Here is a 15,961-nt window from a genome sequence, read left to right on the forward strand (position 1 = left end):
AAAAAACTTACCCACTTTTTAACCGCAAAACTTTGAATCAATTTCAAGCTGCAATTAGATCAATAGATCATCGTCAGGTCAACCGCCAATGATATTTTTTTCCCCCCCGGGACAACAGCCCAAAGAACCCTTTAAAAAATAATTTTCTTTTTTTAAAAATCAGCCCACTCACCATTCACCACCAGCAGGTAAAGTGAGTAAGCGCCAGTAATGACTCGGGTGGGTTCGGTCGACCTCAGGAAGACTGCACATTTTGAAGGTACAGCTTGTTATATGAAGGAGAGCAATTTGCCCGGGTCTTGATAAAGTATTAGTCATCGTCACTATTTCTGGCTGCGCTGATATAATAAGTGAGATGTGAATCCCGCCGTGAAGAAAAAAAAACAAAAAAAACACCGCGTTCCCAGCGGAAATAACGAACGCAGACACCTGATAATTAAAGCGGCTGCTCGCGGCTTTCCCCCTCCGCATCGTCCAGGAAACTCTCGCTTTTCCCATGAGCCACCAGTCCGTCCTCAGCGGGAGGCAGAACGGGAAGCACAAGAGAACCCGCCGTCCTGTGCCCTTCACCGAGTTTCCATTAGGGAATTTCATTCAGTACGAAAGCGTCCTTCCGTCCGTGAGGTTATCAGGAGACATTAAGGGACAGAGCAACGACTGCCGTGTGGCGCGGTCCGTAGGGCGGCCAGCTCTGAACCCAGCACACAGATCCCCCCGGTCCGACTGGGGTTCGAGTCCTGGAGCTCACAGTTTGGCAGTGAAAAGAAAAGAAAAGAAAAAAACATTTTCACACGTCTGATTTGTTGCTGACACGCTTGCTGACAGCGGCTGTTGGGGAAGAAGCAGGCTTTACTGGTAAAGACCTGTGACATGCTGGTGTCTCTCACACACACCTGAGCTGGAGTCCCTCGCTGTCAGTGGTTTCAAATTAAGAGCGTGTGTGTGTGTGTGTATGTGCGTGTGTGTGTGCGCATGTACGTGTGTGTGTATGTGTGTGTGCATGCGCGTGCGTGTGTGTGTGTGTGTGTGTGTGGGCCTGCGTGTGTGTGTGTGCGCATGCACATGTGTGTGTATGTGTGTGTGCATGCGCGTGCGTGTGTGTGTGTGTGTATGTGCGTGTGTGTGTGTGCATGTACGTGTGTGTGTGTGTGTGTGTGCCTGCGTGTGTGTGTGTATGTGTGTGTGCATGCGCGTGTGTGTGTGTGTGTGTGTGTGGGCCTGCGTGTGTGTGTGTGTATGTGCATGTGTGTGTGCATACACGTGTGTGTGTATGTGTGTGTGCATGCGCATGCGCGTGTGTGTGTGTGTGTGGGCCTGCGTGTGTGTGTGTGTGTGTGTGTGTGTGTGTGTGTGTGTATGTGCGTGTGTGTGTGTGCATACACGTGTGTGTGTATGTGTATGTGCATACACGTGTGTGTGTATGTGTATGTGCATGCGTGTGCGTGTGTGTCCTCACCTAAACTCCTATCCAGCGCTGCCCGTGGCTGTTCACGTTTACACTGGAGTGCAGCTCGACGCAGTGAGAAGCCAGAGAGACAGAGCTTGTGGTTCCCAGGCAGGGGAAAATTTCAATTTCAATTCAATTTAGTTTTATGTGTGCAGCACTTTTTTTTTTTTTTACAGTGCGAGTATCACATAGACACTTTACAGGAAAAAAAATTGATGAAAGACAAAATATTATTTAAGAAAGACGGTTTGTGGATGCAGCAGTGGGAGCAGGTGAAGGAAGATCGCCATTTCAAACTGTGAGAAAAGTCTTTAAAAACAAAGGCACCATTTTTAAATATACTTTTAAAAACAGAGACGGTCTGATAGATGCTGTTGCGGGGAAGCAAGTACTGGCCTAATGGAGCGCCCATCGTACAATTCCAAGGACCAATCAGAGGCCACCGTTCTGGGAAGCGGAAGCGTCCAGGCCTCAGCCGTGAGAAAGACAACGTGTTTGTATTTCGGGCTCAAGGCTGGGGTTTCAGGCGCTACCCGTCCGGGAGAGACCCCGGAGCGTTCGGGCGACGGAATCGCACGCGCGTGTCGACTCCTCCGTATCCCCTCTCCCCGGCACCCTCCAATCCAGCTCCGCTCTTTAATCACGCCGCACAGGAGCTTGTGTGACATCAGGGCGCTTGTGATGGCTTCATTTGTTAGATTCACCCACCCCCATCCACTCCCCCCCCCCCCACTTGTTGTGAAAGCACTCTCGCCCCATTCAAACCCGAGCCAGATTACAGAGTTGCAATTTAAAACCGCGAAATGCAAAAACTAATCAATTCTTCCATCAGCGTCAATAAGCAGATGCCTTTCTCTCCGGCAAGACATGATCCGTTCATTAAAATTAGGGTGAAGGAGGGTTGCGGGGGTGGGGGGTGCGGGGGTGGGGGACGTTGGGTAGGGCTGGGGGAGCGGTGGGGGGTGTCCTCAGGTAGCACCTGGCGAGCACGTCGTTCTCTGCGCGTGTGGTACCCAACAATCCGAAAACCGTCACATCTCATTTTCTCTGTGCTTTTGGCAGAAACGAACGCGCCCGTGGATGCGTGGTGACAGACAGGCCAGCTCACAGGAAGAGGGAGGCGCTCCGTCACAGATCTGTGAGGCCAGGAAGCCGTCTGATTGGCCTGCTGCAGGTGCCACTCTGATTGATGGCTTTTCACCCGTGCACTTAATCCCCTCCAACACACAGTGAAGACAAATCTGCTCCATGCATATACCATAGAGGAGATATCACACACACACACACGCGCACACACACACACGCACACATGCACGCACGCACACACACACACACACACATTGAAAACAAATCTGCTCCATGCATATACCGTAGAGCAGATATCACCCCCACCCCACCACACACGCATGCGCATGCACGCACGCACACACACACACACACACGCAGACATACCAACAAACACACACACAAGTGTTTGCGTGTGCATCTGCGTGTGTGTTTGCATGTGTGCACCTGCGTGTGTATGAGTCTGTTGGTGCATCTGCGTGTGTTATTTCAAAACATAACTTGCCCCTTTTCCCCATTTATGTTCTCTACCAAAAAGGTGCCCCTCTCTCTCTCTCTCCCTCTCTCTCTCTCCCTGGCTAACGCACAGATATGCTTATCAGGCACTTTATATGGTAATTCACAACAAGCACTGGGTGGCAATAGGGCTGCATTGTTGTGGCTGTTAGGTAAAAATTAAAAACTCATCCCCGCTGAATAGCGAGATGAAGTCATTCCTCAAGTGTCGTCTTTGATGCAAGTTTTGTTTTGTACACACAGGAAATCAGCGCGCCGCAAACCCCAGGACACAGGAAGTGGCGAGGATAATATTTGAGCACAGATGTTAACAGTGATTAAAGACAGGAACAAGGCACTTTGCTGGGGGGGGGGGGGTGTTCTTTATGAGTGGGGCTGATTGATCGTCCTTGGGGGGGGTGGGGGGGGGGGGTAGTTGGGGGGTTTCCCCCCCGTTAGTGCTCGCTTCTTTCTTCTGTTTCGTTTGATAACAAAACAGTCTCCTTCAAAAGCCAAGCCCGCCCCACCTCGATCACAAGATTTCCTTAACACACATTCCATCTCCACGGACTCCCCCCAGAGAGGAGGAGGGCTTCTGCGGAAACAAGAGGCTGTTCCGTCACACACAGAGCCACACTACCGAGGGGTGAAACGGGCCAATCGCATCGCTTCGCTGTACCGCCGTTAGAACACCGTGTGAACGCGGGGCCCGCACACGGAGCGCAGACCGCCAGGCGCGTTTCCATTTCGGAGGTTTTCAAACGCAGCGAATTTTAAAGATGGCGGTCTCTGCCGGCTCGAGAGCGACCGCCTGCATGATGACATCATCAGCCAGGGCCTCCACACGCAGAGTTCCGACCCTGACGTAACGGGGTTTAACGAACACGCTCCATTTCCACGCCCGGCCGATCTTTGCCCACCAAGCGCCATCGCGGCGGCTAGTGAGACGAAGGCCTGCGGAGGCATCGGGTCCCATCACCTCCAGCGAGGACGAGAGGAGAGGAGAGGAGAGGAGAGGAGAGGAGAGGAGAGGAGAGGAGAGGAAGAGGGAGGAGGAGAGGAGAGGAGAGGAGAGGAGAGGAGAGGAGAGGAGAGAAAAGGAGAGGAGAGGAGAGGAGAGGAGAGGAGAGGAGAGGAGAGGAGAGCCCGCCACTCTCACCCTCCGTCCGCCCCGCCTCCTCCGCTTCCGGAAGGTTCCGTCTGCTTCAGCGCACGCTGCGTTTCCGGGTTTCTCTCCGTACTGCCGCAGTCACCGCTAATTCTGCTCTCTGTCCAATTAACAGTCCACTAGTTTAGGAATTATAATGTGTCTGATTGCACTGATTGCAAATACAGAGTTTCGTCTTTCATTCTGCACATTGCAGTGAGCATGGGAAATTAGCTATATATTATTGTTATTATGACAACAACAACAACAACAATCCAAATTGTCACACAAGCTCTGGATCTCTTTAACCACACCCCCTCTGGAATAACTCATAAGCAGCCAGCCAATCAGAATGATTTGAGGTCAAAGTACACAGAGCTGAATTAAACAGAATATCTGTGGTACCTCCGGACAAGAGGCCAGAATTAGAGGCAGGCATTAGTAGCCGATCTTTAATAAGGACAGCTAATCAAGCCTGCCACTCACAGGAGAGCAGGGAGGTCATTATTGTGAAGAACAGCTGCCCCGATGATGTCATATGATGTCAAAGTCATATTGTGAGAGGTGACAGTGATGTCAGTATCGGACACTCTCTGTCCAGAACTCCCTTTCATTTGTCGCCATCGTTGCTGATGGGCTACTTGAGCAATCAATCAACCTATCAACCAATCAGTCAATTAATCCATCTTTATTTGGGCCCGGTCCCATTTACAGACAGGCTGTCCTACAGTGCTTCACAGTGGATACTGTCAGACACCACAATAAAAACCCAAATTCAAAATGATTCCCCAAAACCCTTTAAAAGAGGATAAAGCTGAAAAGGAAAATGGTGGGATGTGTAACAGAACGGTTCAACAACACACAAAAATACTGCACATTCAGGAAGCTTCTACTGAGCGACTGCACGTGCTTGAGGTCCTCAAGGTGAGAGTGTGAGGCCTACAGCAGGCCCTAGTCCAGGGGCTTTGGCTTTCCAAATACATGGTTAAATCATTTAGCAGTCCAGAGCGGGCAGGGGTACGAGCAAATGTTCTCCTGATGAAGCCATTACAAACTTCTGAAAGCGAATAAAATAGAATTTTCACTGCCAACTTTTTATCAGAATGTGACGCAGGAACATAAACGGAAACGTGCTATCGCTTTGGGCTGCTGGTCCAGCGCTGTGAATCACCGAGAAAGCGTCAGACTGCTGGAGAAATGGAAAAGCACTGAGAGAGAGAGAGAGAGAGGGGAGAGGAGAGAGAGAGGAGAGAGGGAGGAAGAAGGGAGAGAGGGAAGAGAGGGAGGAGGAGAGAGAGAGGGAGGAGGAGAGAGAGAGGGAGAGAGAGAGAGAGAGAGGGAGAGGAAGAGAGGGAGAGAGAGAGAGGGAGGAGAGAGAGAGAGAGAGAGAGAGGGGAGAGGAGAGAGGGAGGGAGAGGGAGAGAGAGAGAGAGAGAGGGAGGGAGGGAGGGAGAGAGAGAGGGGAAGAGAGGAAGAGGGAGAGAGACAGGGGAAGAGAGAGACAGAGAGAGAGAGAGAGAGGGACAGAGAGAGAGAGGGAGAGAGGGGGAGAGAGAGGGAGGGAGAGGGAGAGAGAGAGACAGAGAGAGAGGCTGCAGGACTGGCTCCTCACAGTGATGTTATTGCACCACTGCAAACATCAAAACTCATGATCAAACTCCCCCTGGTTACATGCATCCAGCTGTCTATACCATCCAATCTGGATCTATCGCTAAAATCTAACATACCGCACCGCAAAATCCCTGCAATGTTTCCACTGACGACCGCAGGCACTTCTCAGGAGCCCTTTTTCCATCCCATAATAACCGGACAGCGATGTGCTCAGAGTATTTCGCAGGCAAAAAGTTTTGAGTCCAAGAAAAGCACCTGTACAGGTGACCTGTGAAGACCGACCAATCGCAACACAGAACAGTGAGAGCTCCGACTGAGCCAAAACTCCCAGGGCAAAACCTTCCACAGAACATCATATAAGAGCACTGTTTCCACACCTACAGCCCGTCTGCACAACAGCTCAGCACAAATGCTCTGTGAGGAAAGGAAATCATTTTTACATCATTTATACGCACATACATCCATGCACAATATGCAAAAAGGCAATTACAATGTCCCTGATAAAAATTTCAAGCAACCCTGACCAGGAATAAGCGAATATATATAATGGATGGATGGACGTCTGGATGAGCAATCTATACAGACGTTTCTATGGGAAAAGATATTTGAACAGAACAGCTTTTTTTTCTTTGCAGTTCTCAATGACACATTGTGTTGGGAGATGTGGCAGGTACTGTTCCATGCACTGCCCTCAGGGGTGGGAGGGGCCCACTGTAACAGCCCCACAGGTGCACACCGCCCCCCCCCCCCCACCTTCACCCCCAAACCGAGCAAACTTAGAGGAGCGGCACTAACAGGCAACTCTGTTTCCTCTGTTCAGCCGAGACAGAGTATGACCACTTCTGACCATTTCCCACCTGACACACTTATAAAAAAAACACAGCACCACCAACAACAGACTGACCTTTCAATCCTTAATTCTGTTTAGAGCCAGCCAGAAAAAAAAAAACGAAAGGTCACTCCAAAGTGAGCCTTCACACCTGGTGGGTCCTTCATCGACACAGAGCAGGAGCTCTCTCAAACCCCTCAGGGGCCCCTGGCTTACTGTCCACAGTACAGCAGACACAAACTGTCCCGGGACCCCCCCCCCCAAAAAACCATCCCACACTCAGCCCTCCCCCTCCTACAGCAACCACCCAACCGTGGGATTCTTCTGGATTTTTCATGTTTTATTTTGTTTTCAGGCCCAAGATGTTTCAACCAGAGGCAGAGGGGTTTGGGCAGGGGCGTCGTAGTGGGGGGGTGGGGGGGTGGGACTGACTACCCAGGGCCCGAATGGGGGGAGGGCCCTCGAAAAGCCTGGAATGACGTGTGAGAGACATGGACCAAGAGAGGAAGGGGGCCCTCAGAGACTGCTTATGTATAGGGCCCAGAATTTTGTGCTACACCCCGGGTTTTGGTCTTGTACTCTGACGGACGGTCGCAGGAGAGAATATTCAGCAATAAAACCAAATAACTAGAGGCCCCCAGAGACATCCAGGGGCCTGAAAATCAGTATTTTCTCACTAATAAGGGAGGGGAAAAAAACATCCTTGGACTACTTTCTGATGGAAAATTAGCCCGTGCAATCTCTTCCAACAGATCACAGAAGCCTTTACAAGCCCCATAACATTTTATTATTTCGCAGATAGATCACATTGACACGTCTCTCTCTCTCTCTCTGACTGCCATCCACAATTCCCCGACACAAAAGTACAAGAAAGCACCAGCGGCGGTTATGTTCTCAATATCCTTTCATGACATTCTCGTTACATTATGCTGCTCGCGCCGGTGAAATGGCGCGCTGAATTCATTAATTAGTAGGCTGGCCGCGTCTCGTTTCTGACAACGTTAATCCATCACTGCGATTGACACACATCCTCGGGTTTGACAGGAAACGGGGATCACGTGTTGTGCCTCCGTTTAACGGTGCTGGCCATTCCCAAGCGTCAGAATGCCGTTTATTTCTGCAACCATTTTAATTCTGAGGCAAACGGAAAATGCGGACATGGAGAGAGAAATGTGATTCTGTATCTGGAGAAAAATGCTCTAACGACGCGAGAGACCGGGCGGGCATACTTTGGAATGTCTCTACATTTGTATTATCAGAATCTACCACTAGGGGGAGACACTGTTTCAAACGACAGGCCTGAAGACAGGGAGTAAAAACGAGCAAACACTAAATCAAGGCCAAAAAATCCAACTAGTCAGCGACCAAGAAGTTTTCCAATGGTACTTTTGGATTTACCACCAACTCCCCGCCCTCTGCTGCAAAACGGTTGCAGAGGAGCCGTTTCTCTTGCGATGTAGAATAAATCTCGGCGCCAAACTAATTTACTGAAGGATGAATAGGAGACCGTCGCTGGGTCTCTGGTGAAGGCTAATTCTGTCTGGCCGCCGGTAATGCGGCAGAAAAAGAGCGGGAAGCCCACGGGAAGCTAAGCGGGTCAAAATCAGGGGGTGGGCACAGCGACGCTGGACTGCTTTCTTTTCCCCGTTTTGTTGTTCCCGCTTTCGGGGACGCGGGGGCCCGCAGGCGCTGTCCGTGCAGTGCCGCCGTGATGCTCTCGCGCGCTCGCGCAGGGAGGTTAAGAAAAGCAATTAATCTGCAGCGAGCGAGCAGCTGCGTTCTCAAAAGAACATCCCCCTACTGACACTCGCTGCCGAAAAAAATGCAATTGAAAACAATTGTTTACGTGCCTGAAAATGTAATAGTCAAAAGAGAGATGAAAGGCTTCATGTTACAATATAAACGATGGTCCTTTTGTTCATTTATGAGTAATTGCAGATTTTACCATGCTCTCTCTGAGTAAAAAAATAGTTATTTTGTTTTTTATTCTTTTGGTTCCTTTTAAAAGCATGCCGTTTACATTTACAACAAGACATAAACTGTAATGTGCTGGCTAATTGCATCAATATATAATTATATTCTAGCATTCAGAAGGCCACGGAGCGTACCAGTCAAATCAATCTTTCAGAAGCTGCTGCTACGGTACATTACACCTTCGATGAGCTGCTGACCAGTATAATTAATACGTTCTGCTCTGACGACGTTTGCGTATCAGCTGGTCATTGTGCAACGCGTTATGAACAGATCGCAGGAAAGAAAGACGCGGTAACACTGAAGGCAGGCAGTCTCCTCTATGTAAATAAATAAATAAATAAATAAATACTAGGCCTATGCACAAAAGTTGACAACGCTACAACGTTCAATTCCTGTTAGATTCCCCCTGGGCAATCAACTCGGCTCAGCTTCTCAGGTGAATTAAAAGAGCGCTTCCTGTTTACACGGGCTTTTGTCTTGGCACACACAGATAAAGCGACCGCCAGGTACCTTCCTGAAGCCGGATGTCTTTTCATCCGTAACATTATGTTTCAGAGGGAAGAACAGATAACCGCAGGTACAGCCATGATAAAATTCTCCGAGCTTAAATTAAGAAGGGACGCTAAGCGCCTGTCTACCCGTGTATGATTCATACTGAAATGAAAAATAAAAATAAAAAACCCTGAAACGAAAATTACCACAGGAAGCGCCCGTGGGATTTTTATTTCAGTTTATTTATTTATATATTTTTTGATAATAGAGAAATAACAAGCCATTAGAGTGCGAATGACCAACAAAGTTCGCAGAGGTCGCGGACACTTCAAACTTTAACCAGCGGAGTAATGACCGCGCAAAGTTCAGGGGCAGGCTCATCGGGGTCGGCACGCCCAGGGCCGCGGTGCCACGAGGCAACTCAACTGCCGATAAAGCTATAAAATATAAATGATGACATCACCGCGAGAGGTAAGCACTGAATGTCAGCTCGCAGGGGGGCCTTTCGATTCGCTATAAAAACAGCAATAAAGCGCCATAATCACATCATTACGGGTTTATTCTCCTGGCATATAGCGGTACCCTCACAAAGTTCAGGTTCTACAGATTAACCATTGATGCAGAAAACGTCGAGGGCCCCAGGTTAATTATGAACTGGGCTCACGAAGCCAGCTCTTTAGGGTGCAGAGTTCTTGCTCCTACACTGTCAGAAAAACTGTGCAAAAAATTGTAGCTATTGGGGTACAACAGCTTGTCACTGCGGCAGCACCCTCAAAGGTACGCCCATTGTACCCTTTACCATCTTAAATCAGTATTCCAAGATATAAATATGACTCACTGAGGAAACATTTATACCTTAGAGCCGCTACCGTACAGCTGATGTGACAGAGGAAACGGAGATGGACGGAAAGTGACATATTGCTGTGAGCTGCGCGCGCCAACTATTTTTGGCGCGTCTGAACGGTACTCGTACTCGCCTGCATAAATGCTTCAGTGAATCAATCGTTAATACGAGTTTGGGTCTATTGCGCAATACGCAGCGCGAACTGCATTTCATTTCTTGTTGAATCTACCCCTTAGTTTAGTCCTCAAACCGTAACGCAATCTGGGCCGGATAATTCGGGTAAAATTCCTGCAGATTACCGACTATTGTAAAACAAGCATTAATTTTCATTCGTACATTTTTTTCGTACGCTTTGGTTAGTAGAAAATGCATCACTGTAAAAATCTCAGGCATCTGCTGGAGTCAAGAATTAAAGTGCTTCGGGACCTTTAAGCATTTGATCCAGGTCTGAAAAAAAATGCAGTTTTTTGTTTGTTTTTGTTTGGAGGGGGGGGGGTGATCTTTATGAAACGCATGAAAATGGTCGTTGAGTCGATAAAGTGTATTTTTGGGGATTTTGCGGAACGTACAGGGAGAGTATGGGGACGGACGTGGCCTCAGACGAGCCTGTAGCCGGTAACACACACACACACACACACACACACGCACACACCCACTGGCGAAGCGGCGCATCGCGATTCATGCGCGAGAGCGAGACAGTGACTCAGCTTCAAACTGCAGGGGACAGCGCAGATGCGCGCGATGACATTTTCAGCACCGTGGACAGCGCCTCTCCAAACTGCCAAGAAGAGAAGTACAGCATAACTTACTCTCTTTTTTTTTCTTTTTTTTTGGTCGCGCTGTAGCAGAGACTCTTTTATAAAGAGATGTCAGTTAGTTCCTTTAGCGCCCGTTGGAAATCTTGTTTTTTTGGAGGGGGGGGGAGGGGGCAGTTACGTGCACGAGCGCCGTGTTTCTAAAGCTCTGTGGGACCTCGAGAATCCAGTACCGGCTGAATAATGCACGGCGCTTATTCTCAGTCCTCGAGCTGGAGCGCACATTCTGGCCACGCGGACAGACTGTCCACTCTTCACTTATTCATAAAACGTCTTTACTGTCGGTTAAAAAGCGGAGAGGCACGACGGCGTGCAGTTTCATTTGAAACCTTCCGTGAACAGAAAGACTGAAGTCTGGCCCTATCAGCTCTTCAGAAAATAGCCAACTGTCACTGACCATGTAATATATGCCATATTTGACACATAATATACCACATATTACATGCCTCACACCTTAGGTCGAGTACCACTTACCATATACCATATATCCTATACCATATCTACCATCCACCACACACTATATATCCTATACCATATCTACCATCCACCACACACCATATATCCTACACCATATCTACCATCCACCACACACCATATATCCTATACCATATCTACCATCCACCACACACCATATATCCTATACCATATCTACCATCCACCACACACCATATATCCTATACCATGAACCATAAACTGTACACTACACACAAACATACCATGTACCACACACGACAGATCATATAACACCATAGATTATATGCACCATAGATTACACAGCATATCCAACACATTATACCAATGCACCGCACACTACATACCAGTGTACATCATACGCCAGGGTGGCTGGACATGGTCCTGTGGAGCCACAGTGTCTGTTATTCTGCACTTACCTTGATCAATTGATGTAAAGCACCTGCCGCATCAGGTAAATCACTTATCCCATTAATTAAAGCAGATTGATTACACAGTTAACTCACCTCACCTGGCTTACAGGGTTTGAACTGGCTGCTGATTTTAAGGTGAAAACAAACATAGCTCTGCTTGACCAGGTTTGGTCAAATTGCACGTTTTTCTAAGAGAGAAGAAGTTAACACAACCTCTGCAAGGTATAAGTACACAGATGACACATTTCTGCAGATTTGAATGCACAATTACTATTTATTTGCTGAATGAATCTGAATGAAACATTGAACATAAACATGAATATGGCACGTGCAGAAGTTTAAGCATCCTTCCAGTTGATCCATTAAAACTTGCTGAAGGTCTCGCAAATGGACCCTTCTAACCTCAGGGAACTGTGCTTACTCTCAACAACCATGGGGCTCCTCTAAGCAACTGACTGAAGCCCTGAAAATAAAGTTTAATTGACTGTTACGAAGGAGGGGAAGGCTGTAAGATGATATCTAAATGCTTAAAACGTGGAACTTCCACCATCATAAAAGTCAATGAAAATCTGAAGTTAAGGGGCACTGTTGAAGTCAAGGCAAGATCTGGAAGGCTGAGAGGAAGCTCTGACAGAAGTGCACCTGGACTGGCCAGGTACGGAACAGAAAGCCCCCACATCACTGCAAGGTACCTGCAGAAAGGTTTAGCTCACACCAGATCACTGATGCACAGTTCCACTCTGCAGCATTGCTTATGATAATACAATCTGCATGGAAGAGTTGTCAGAAGTAAGCCTTTCCTGCAATCTCATCAAAAAAAGTCAGTGCCTTAAATATGCAACTCAACACTTAGATAAGCCAGAGACTTTCTGGAACAAAGTTCTGTGGGCTGATGGGAAAAAAAAAAACTTTTTGGCCACAACCACCAAAGAAAAATTTGGAGGAAGACAGGGGAAGAATTTGAAGAAAGGATCACCGTGCCAACCATTAAGCAGGAGGGTGGATCTACTCTGCTTTGGGTTTTTGTGGCAGCCAGTGGTACATGAAATGTCACGCTGATGGAAGGGATTCAACTAAATATCAACAAATCCTAGAAGTAAATGTCGCAGAGTTAGTGAAGGAATTGATGCTGAATAGAGGTCAGATACTTCAACAAGACAGTGATCCAAAACATACCTCAAAAATCAACCATGAATTATTATTTAAAGGGAGGAAAGATTTAGGTTTAGGAATGGCCTTCGGTGTCCAAACTTATATTTATTTAAAATCTGTGGGGGGATTTCAAACATGCAGTGCATGCAAGAAGACCTAAGGACATTTCTGAACTATAAGAGTTCTGCAAGGAGGAGCGGGGGGAGGAGGGGGGGGGGGTATTTCAACCAACACAAGTGTCACTAAACTCTGACTGAAAGGGTGCACTTTTGCATGTGCCAAATTAACTGTTTTTTTTTTTTTTTTGTTGTTGGTTTTTTTTTAATCGGTTAAATTCAGTAAATAAAATAGTAATCATGCATTAAAATTTAAAGAAATATGTAATGTTTAAATTTGTTCTGTGTAGAGGTTATGTTAACGTCTTGCTGAATTAGAAAATCTGAAAAATAGGCCATTTCAGCAAGGGGTGCCCAAACTTTTGCATACCTTGTACCTCACTACGGACCTCAGTCTGCACAGGTGTGGTCATCAGATTTGGGACAGTGCGGCAGGTAGCCGTTATGAACCAGGGTTTAGTTGGACCCATCGTACAGGTAGCCTCTTGAACATTCCTGATTTTTATAGATTAATAATCAGCAGACATCATTAAATGCTTTTCATTTTAATGTTCTCCACACATGATAACAGAAGCACACAAAAAAACTGCCTGATGGAATGTCAATGATATTTTAAAATATTGATCTCATCTCCCATTTAGATACGCTGAAGAGAAGAACAGTGCTTTGTTTTCTTAGTCAATCGAAGATCGCAGTCTACCACACAGGCAGTACGTTCATTAATTGAAATGTTTGTTATTTTTAGCCACACTCCCCGCCAGCTAAAGATATTCGGGGGAACAGGGCTCGTTTAATGCTCATTTCGGTTTGTATAGCGTCGGGCTGTACATGCAGCCTGGGGCGTGTAGCTGCGCGCTTCAAACGCTCTGGAACTTCAGCACGGCAGCGCGACTAGCGTGTCCTCGTGACGACGGCACGGCACTCTACCAATTGCATTCCCACAGCGTCGCGTTAGTCTGCATGGGCATATCGGAACTGTGCTCGAAGTTACCACGCGCCACACTTCATTTATCTGCATTAAACACGTACCCCGATGGTTTGGCAAAATACTTTTTTCTCTCTCTCCAGGGGATGTATTTACTAATTGCACGAGGGAAAACTGAACTTACTGAAATCAGGTGCATTCCAAACGGTAATGGTGATGACGCAGAATGGCAAGTATATCTCGTGCATTAATTTGCGTGGGCAGTTAGACGTGCTTTGGCGCTATAGCGCGTCGGATATCCGTTTGTGAAAAAAGTACCTGTTCCCGAAATGGAATCACAGAGGCGGATATACTGTTTATACACATATAATTGCAATACTCTCAAAAACCATGCCGCGTATTATTATTATTATTACTATCAAGTTCACGTGAGTTTGTTATATGTATACGTGGGGCATAGCCATCCAGTCGGGTCAATTATGCCCTGACACACCCCCCAATGAAGCTCTTAAATCACACAAACCAGACGGTTCAGTAAATACGCGGAATCATCGTCAGACAGTTCGTTTAAACACACTCCAAAATTTATAATGGAAATGAAAATATCAATACATTCTGTAGCCGGTTGTGCTGCACACCAGTCAGCGCGTCGCGCATTCATTAGGGGAAGATTGCATTGAACGCTTTAAGAATGGTGTTCTCCTCTTTATCGCAATTGCAAATTAAACCTCAATCGCACCAAGTATCGCATTTACTAAAATCCCTAACCGCCTCACTCGCGAGCGGAGCAGAAACAGCCCTGCCCGCAGTTTAAACAGGTACGTGGGATTCCAATAAAGTCTACGTTACCTGGTCGTGTGAATTTTCCCCGGGGAAGTTGAGGAGACACGAGGAAAACAAGGCGTCTTCAGACATAGCATAACCGTCCATCATGTGCGGTGTCGGGAGCAGCGGAGAGTGAATTTCTTTCTTAGTGTTTTGTTTCCCTCGTCTCGTCTGCCCTGTTTGTTTCCACGGCGCCGTGTGTGATGCACGAGAAGGAGCGGGGCTGCCAGTGTTGTGGTTTATTCCGTCACGTGAGCTCTCTCATTCCAAAACCGATTTGCCTTTTGTTGGAGCACATGCCTACTTTCCCCGTTCTTGTTTTTTTTAAACACACAACTTGTGAAACCTTAACCGGGGAAGTCGCCAGCTGCCTGTATATTCAGTGAAGGTTGTTCCGCAACAGGTTGTCAAGGTCAAAATGAAATGTGGTCAACATTTATTTATCGTTCTAATTAAAACGATCGTGTTAAAAGACATTTAAGATTTGCGTGAACTTGTATGATGGTCTGTTTCATATGTTTGCAAAACTAAATTAATTTTCACAGGGCCCTTGGAACCCTGGTGGAACTTGGTGGAATCTGGTTTGAGGAAACTTAGCCAATTAGAATTTGGTTTGAGGAAACCTAGCCAATTAGAATCTGGTTTGAGGAAACTTAGCCAATTAGAATCTGGTTTGAGGAAACTTAGCCAATTAGAATCTGGTTTGAGGAGTATGTCGCTCAAATAAAGCACACTGATATCAAGGGGCCCTAGCAGTGGAGTGTGCGTGTGTCTGTATCTGTGTGCGTGTGTATGGGTGTATGGGTGTGCGCCTGTGTGCGTGTGTCTGTGTCTGTATCTGTGTCTGTGTGTATGGGTGTGTGTGCCTGTGTGCGTGTGTCTGTGTCTGTGTGCGTATGGGTGTGTGTGCCTGTGTGCGTGTGTCTGTATCTGTATCTGTGTCTGTGCGTATGGGTGTGTGTGCCTGTGTGCGTGTGTCTGTGTCTGTGTGTATGGGTGTGTGCCTGTGTGCGTGTGGTCCTTGTCATTGTCGATTAATGTGTTCTATCTGACAAAATCTTTTATCCGGAGCGGCTTGCCAGGTCGTCGTGGCGAGATACAGGAAGTGCGTGTCTCAAAAGCGAATGAGAGCGGGGGGGGTACGGGTTCAGAATGGCGTGTAACCAGCCCCCCCGGGACAAGGTGTCGGGCAAAGCAAGAGTGCCATCGCAACAGATGAGCATAACTATTTAGTTTTTTTGGGTTATTGTAATTTTTTAACATACCCACAGTACTTAAAAGCGATTGGAAATACTGTGGCTAACGATGAGCCAGCAGAACAACGTGACCTTGGGTAGAGG

The 15,961-nt window shown here is 47.4% G+C and overlaps 1 protein-coding gene across 4 annotated transcripts in view; it reads right to left on the reverse strand.

Annotated features, from left to right (window-relative positions):
- The window catches only part of LOC135255875 (peroxisome proliferator-activated receptor gamma coactivator 1-alpha-like), a 226,845-nt gene extending 211,668 nt beyond the window's left edge, over window positions 1–15,177 (reverse strand). Inside the window, exon 1 of one of the 4 annotated variants that reach the window (XM_064337634.1) lies at window positions 14,646–15,177. In XM_064337634.1, the coding sequence (XP_064193704.1) occupies window positions 14,646–14,729 (84 nt within the window). In that variant the 5' untranslated portion in view covers window positions 14,730–15,177. The remainder of the gene's footprint in view (window positions 1–14,645) is intronic. The other 3 variants (XM_064337632.1, XM_064337637.1, XM_064337636.1) reach the window with 3 other exon arrangements.
- Between the last annotated feature and the right edge of the window lie 784 nt (window positions 15,178–15,961).

The sequence above is a fragment of the Anguilla rostrata genome, chromosome 5, assembly GCF_018555375.3.
Source record: "Anguilla rostrata isolate EN2019 chromosome 5, ASM1855537v3, whole genome shotgun sequence".
Lineage (NCBI taxonomy): Eukaryota > Metazoa > Chordata > Actinopteri > Anguilliformes > Anguillidae > Anguilla > Anguilla rostrata.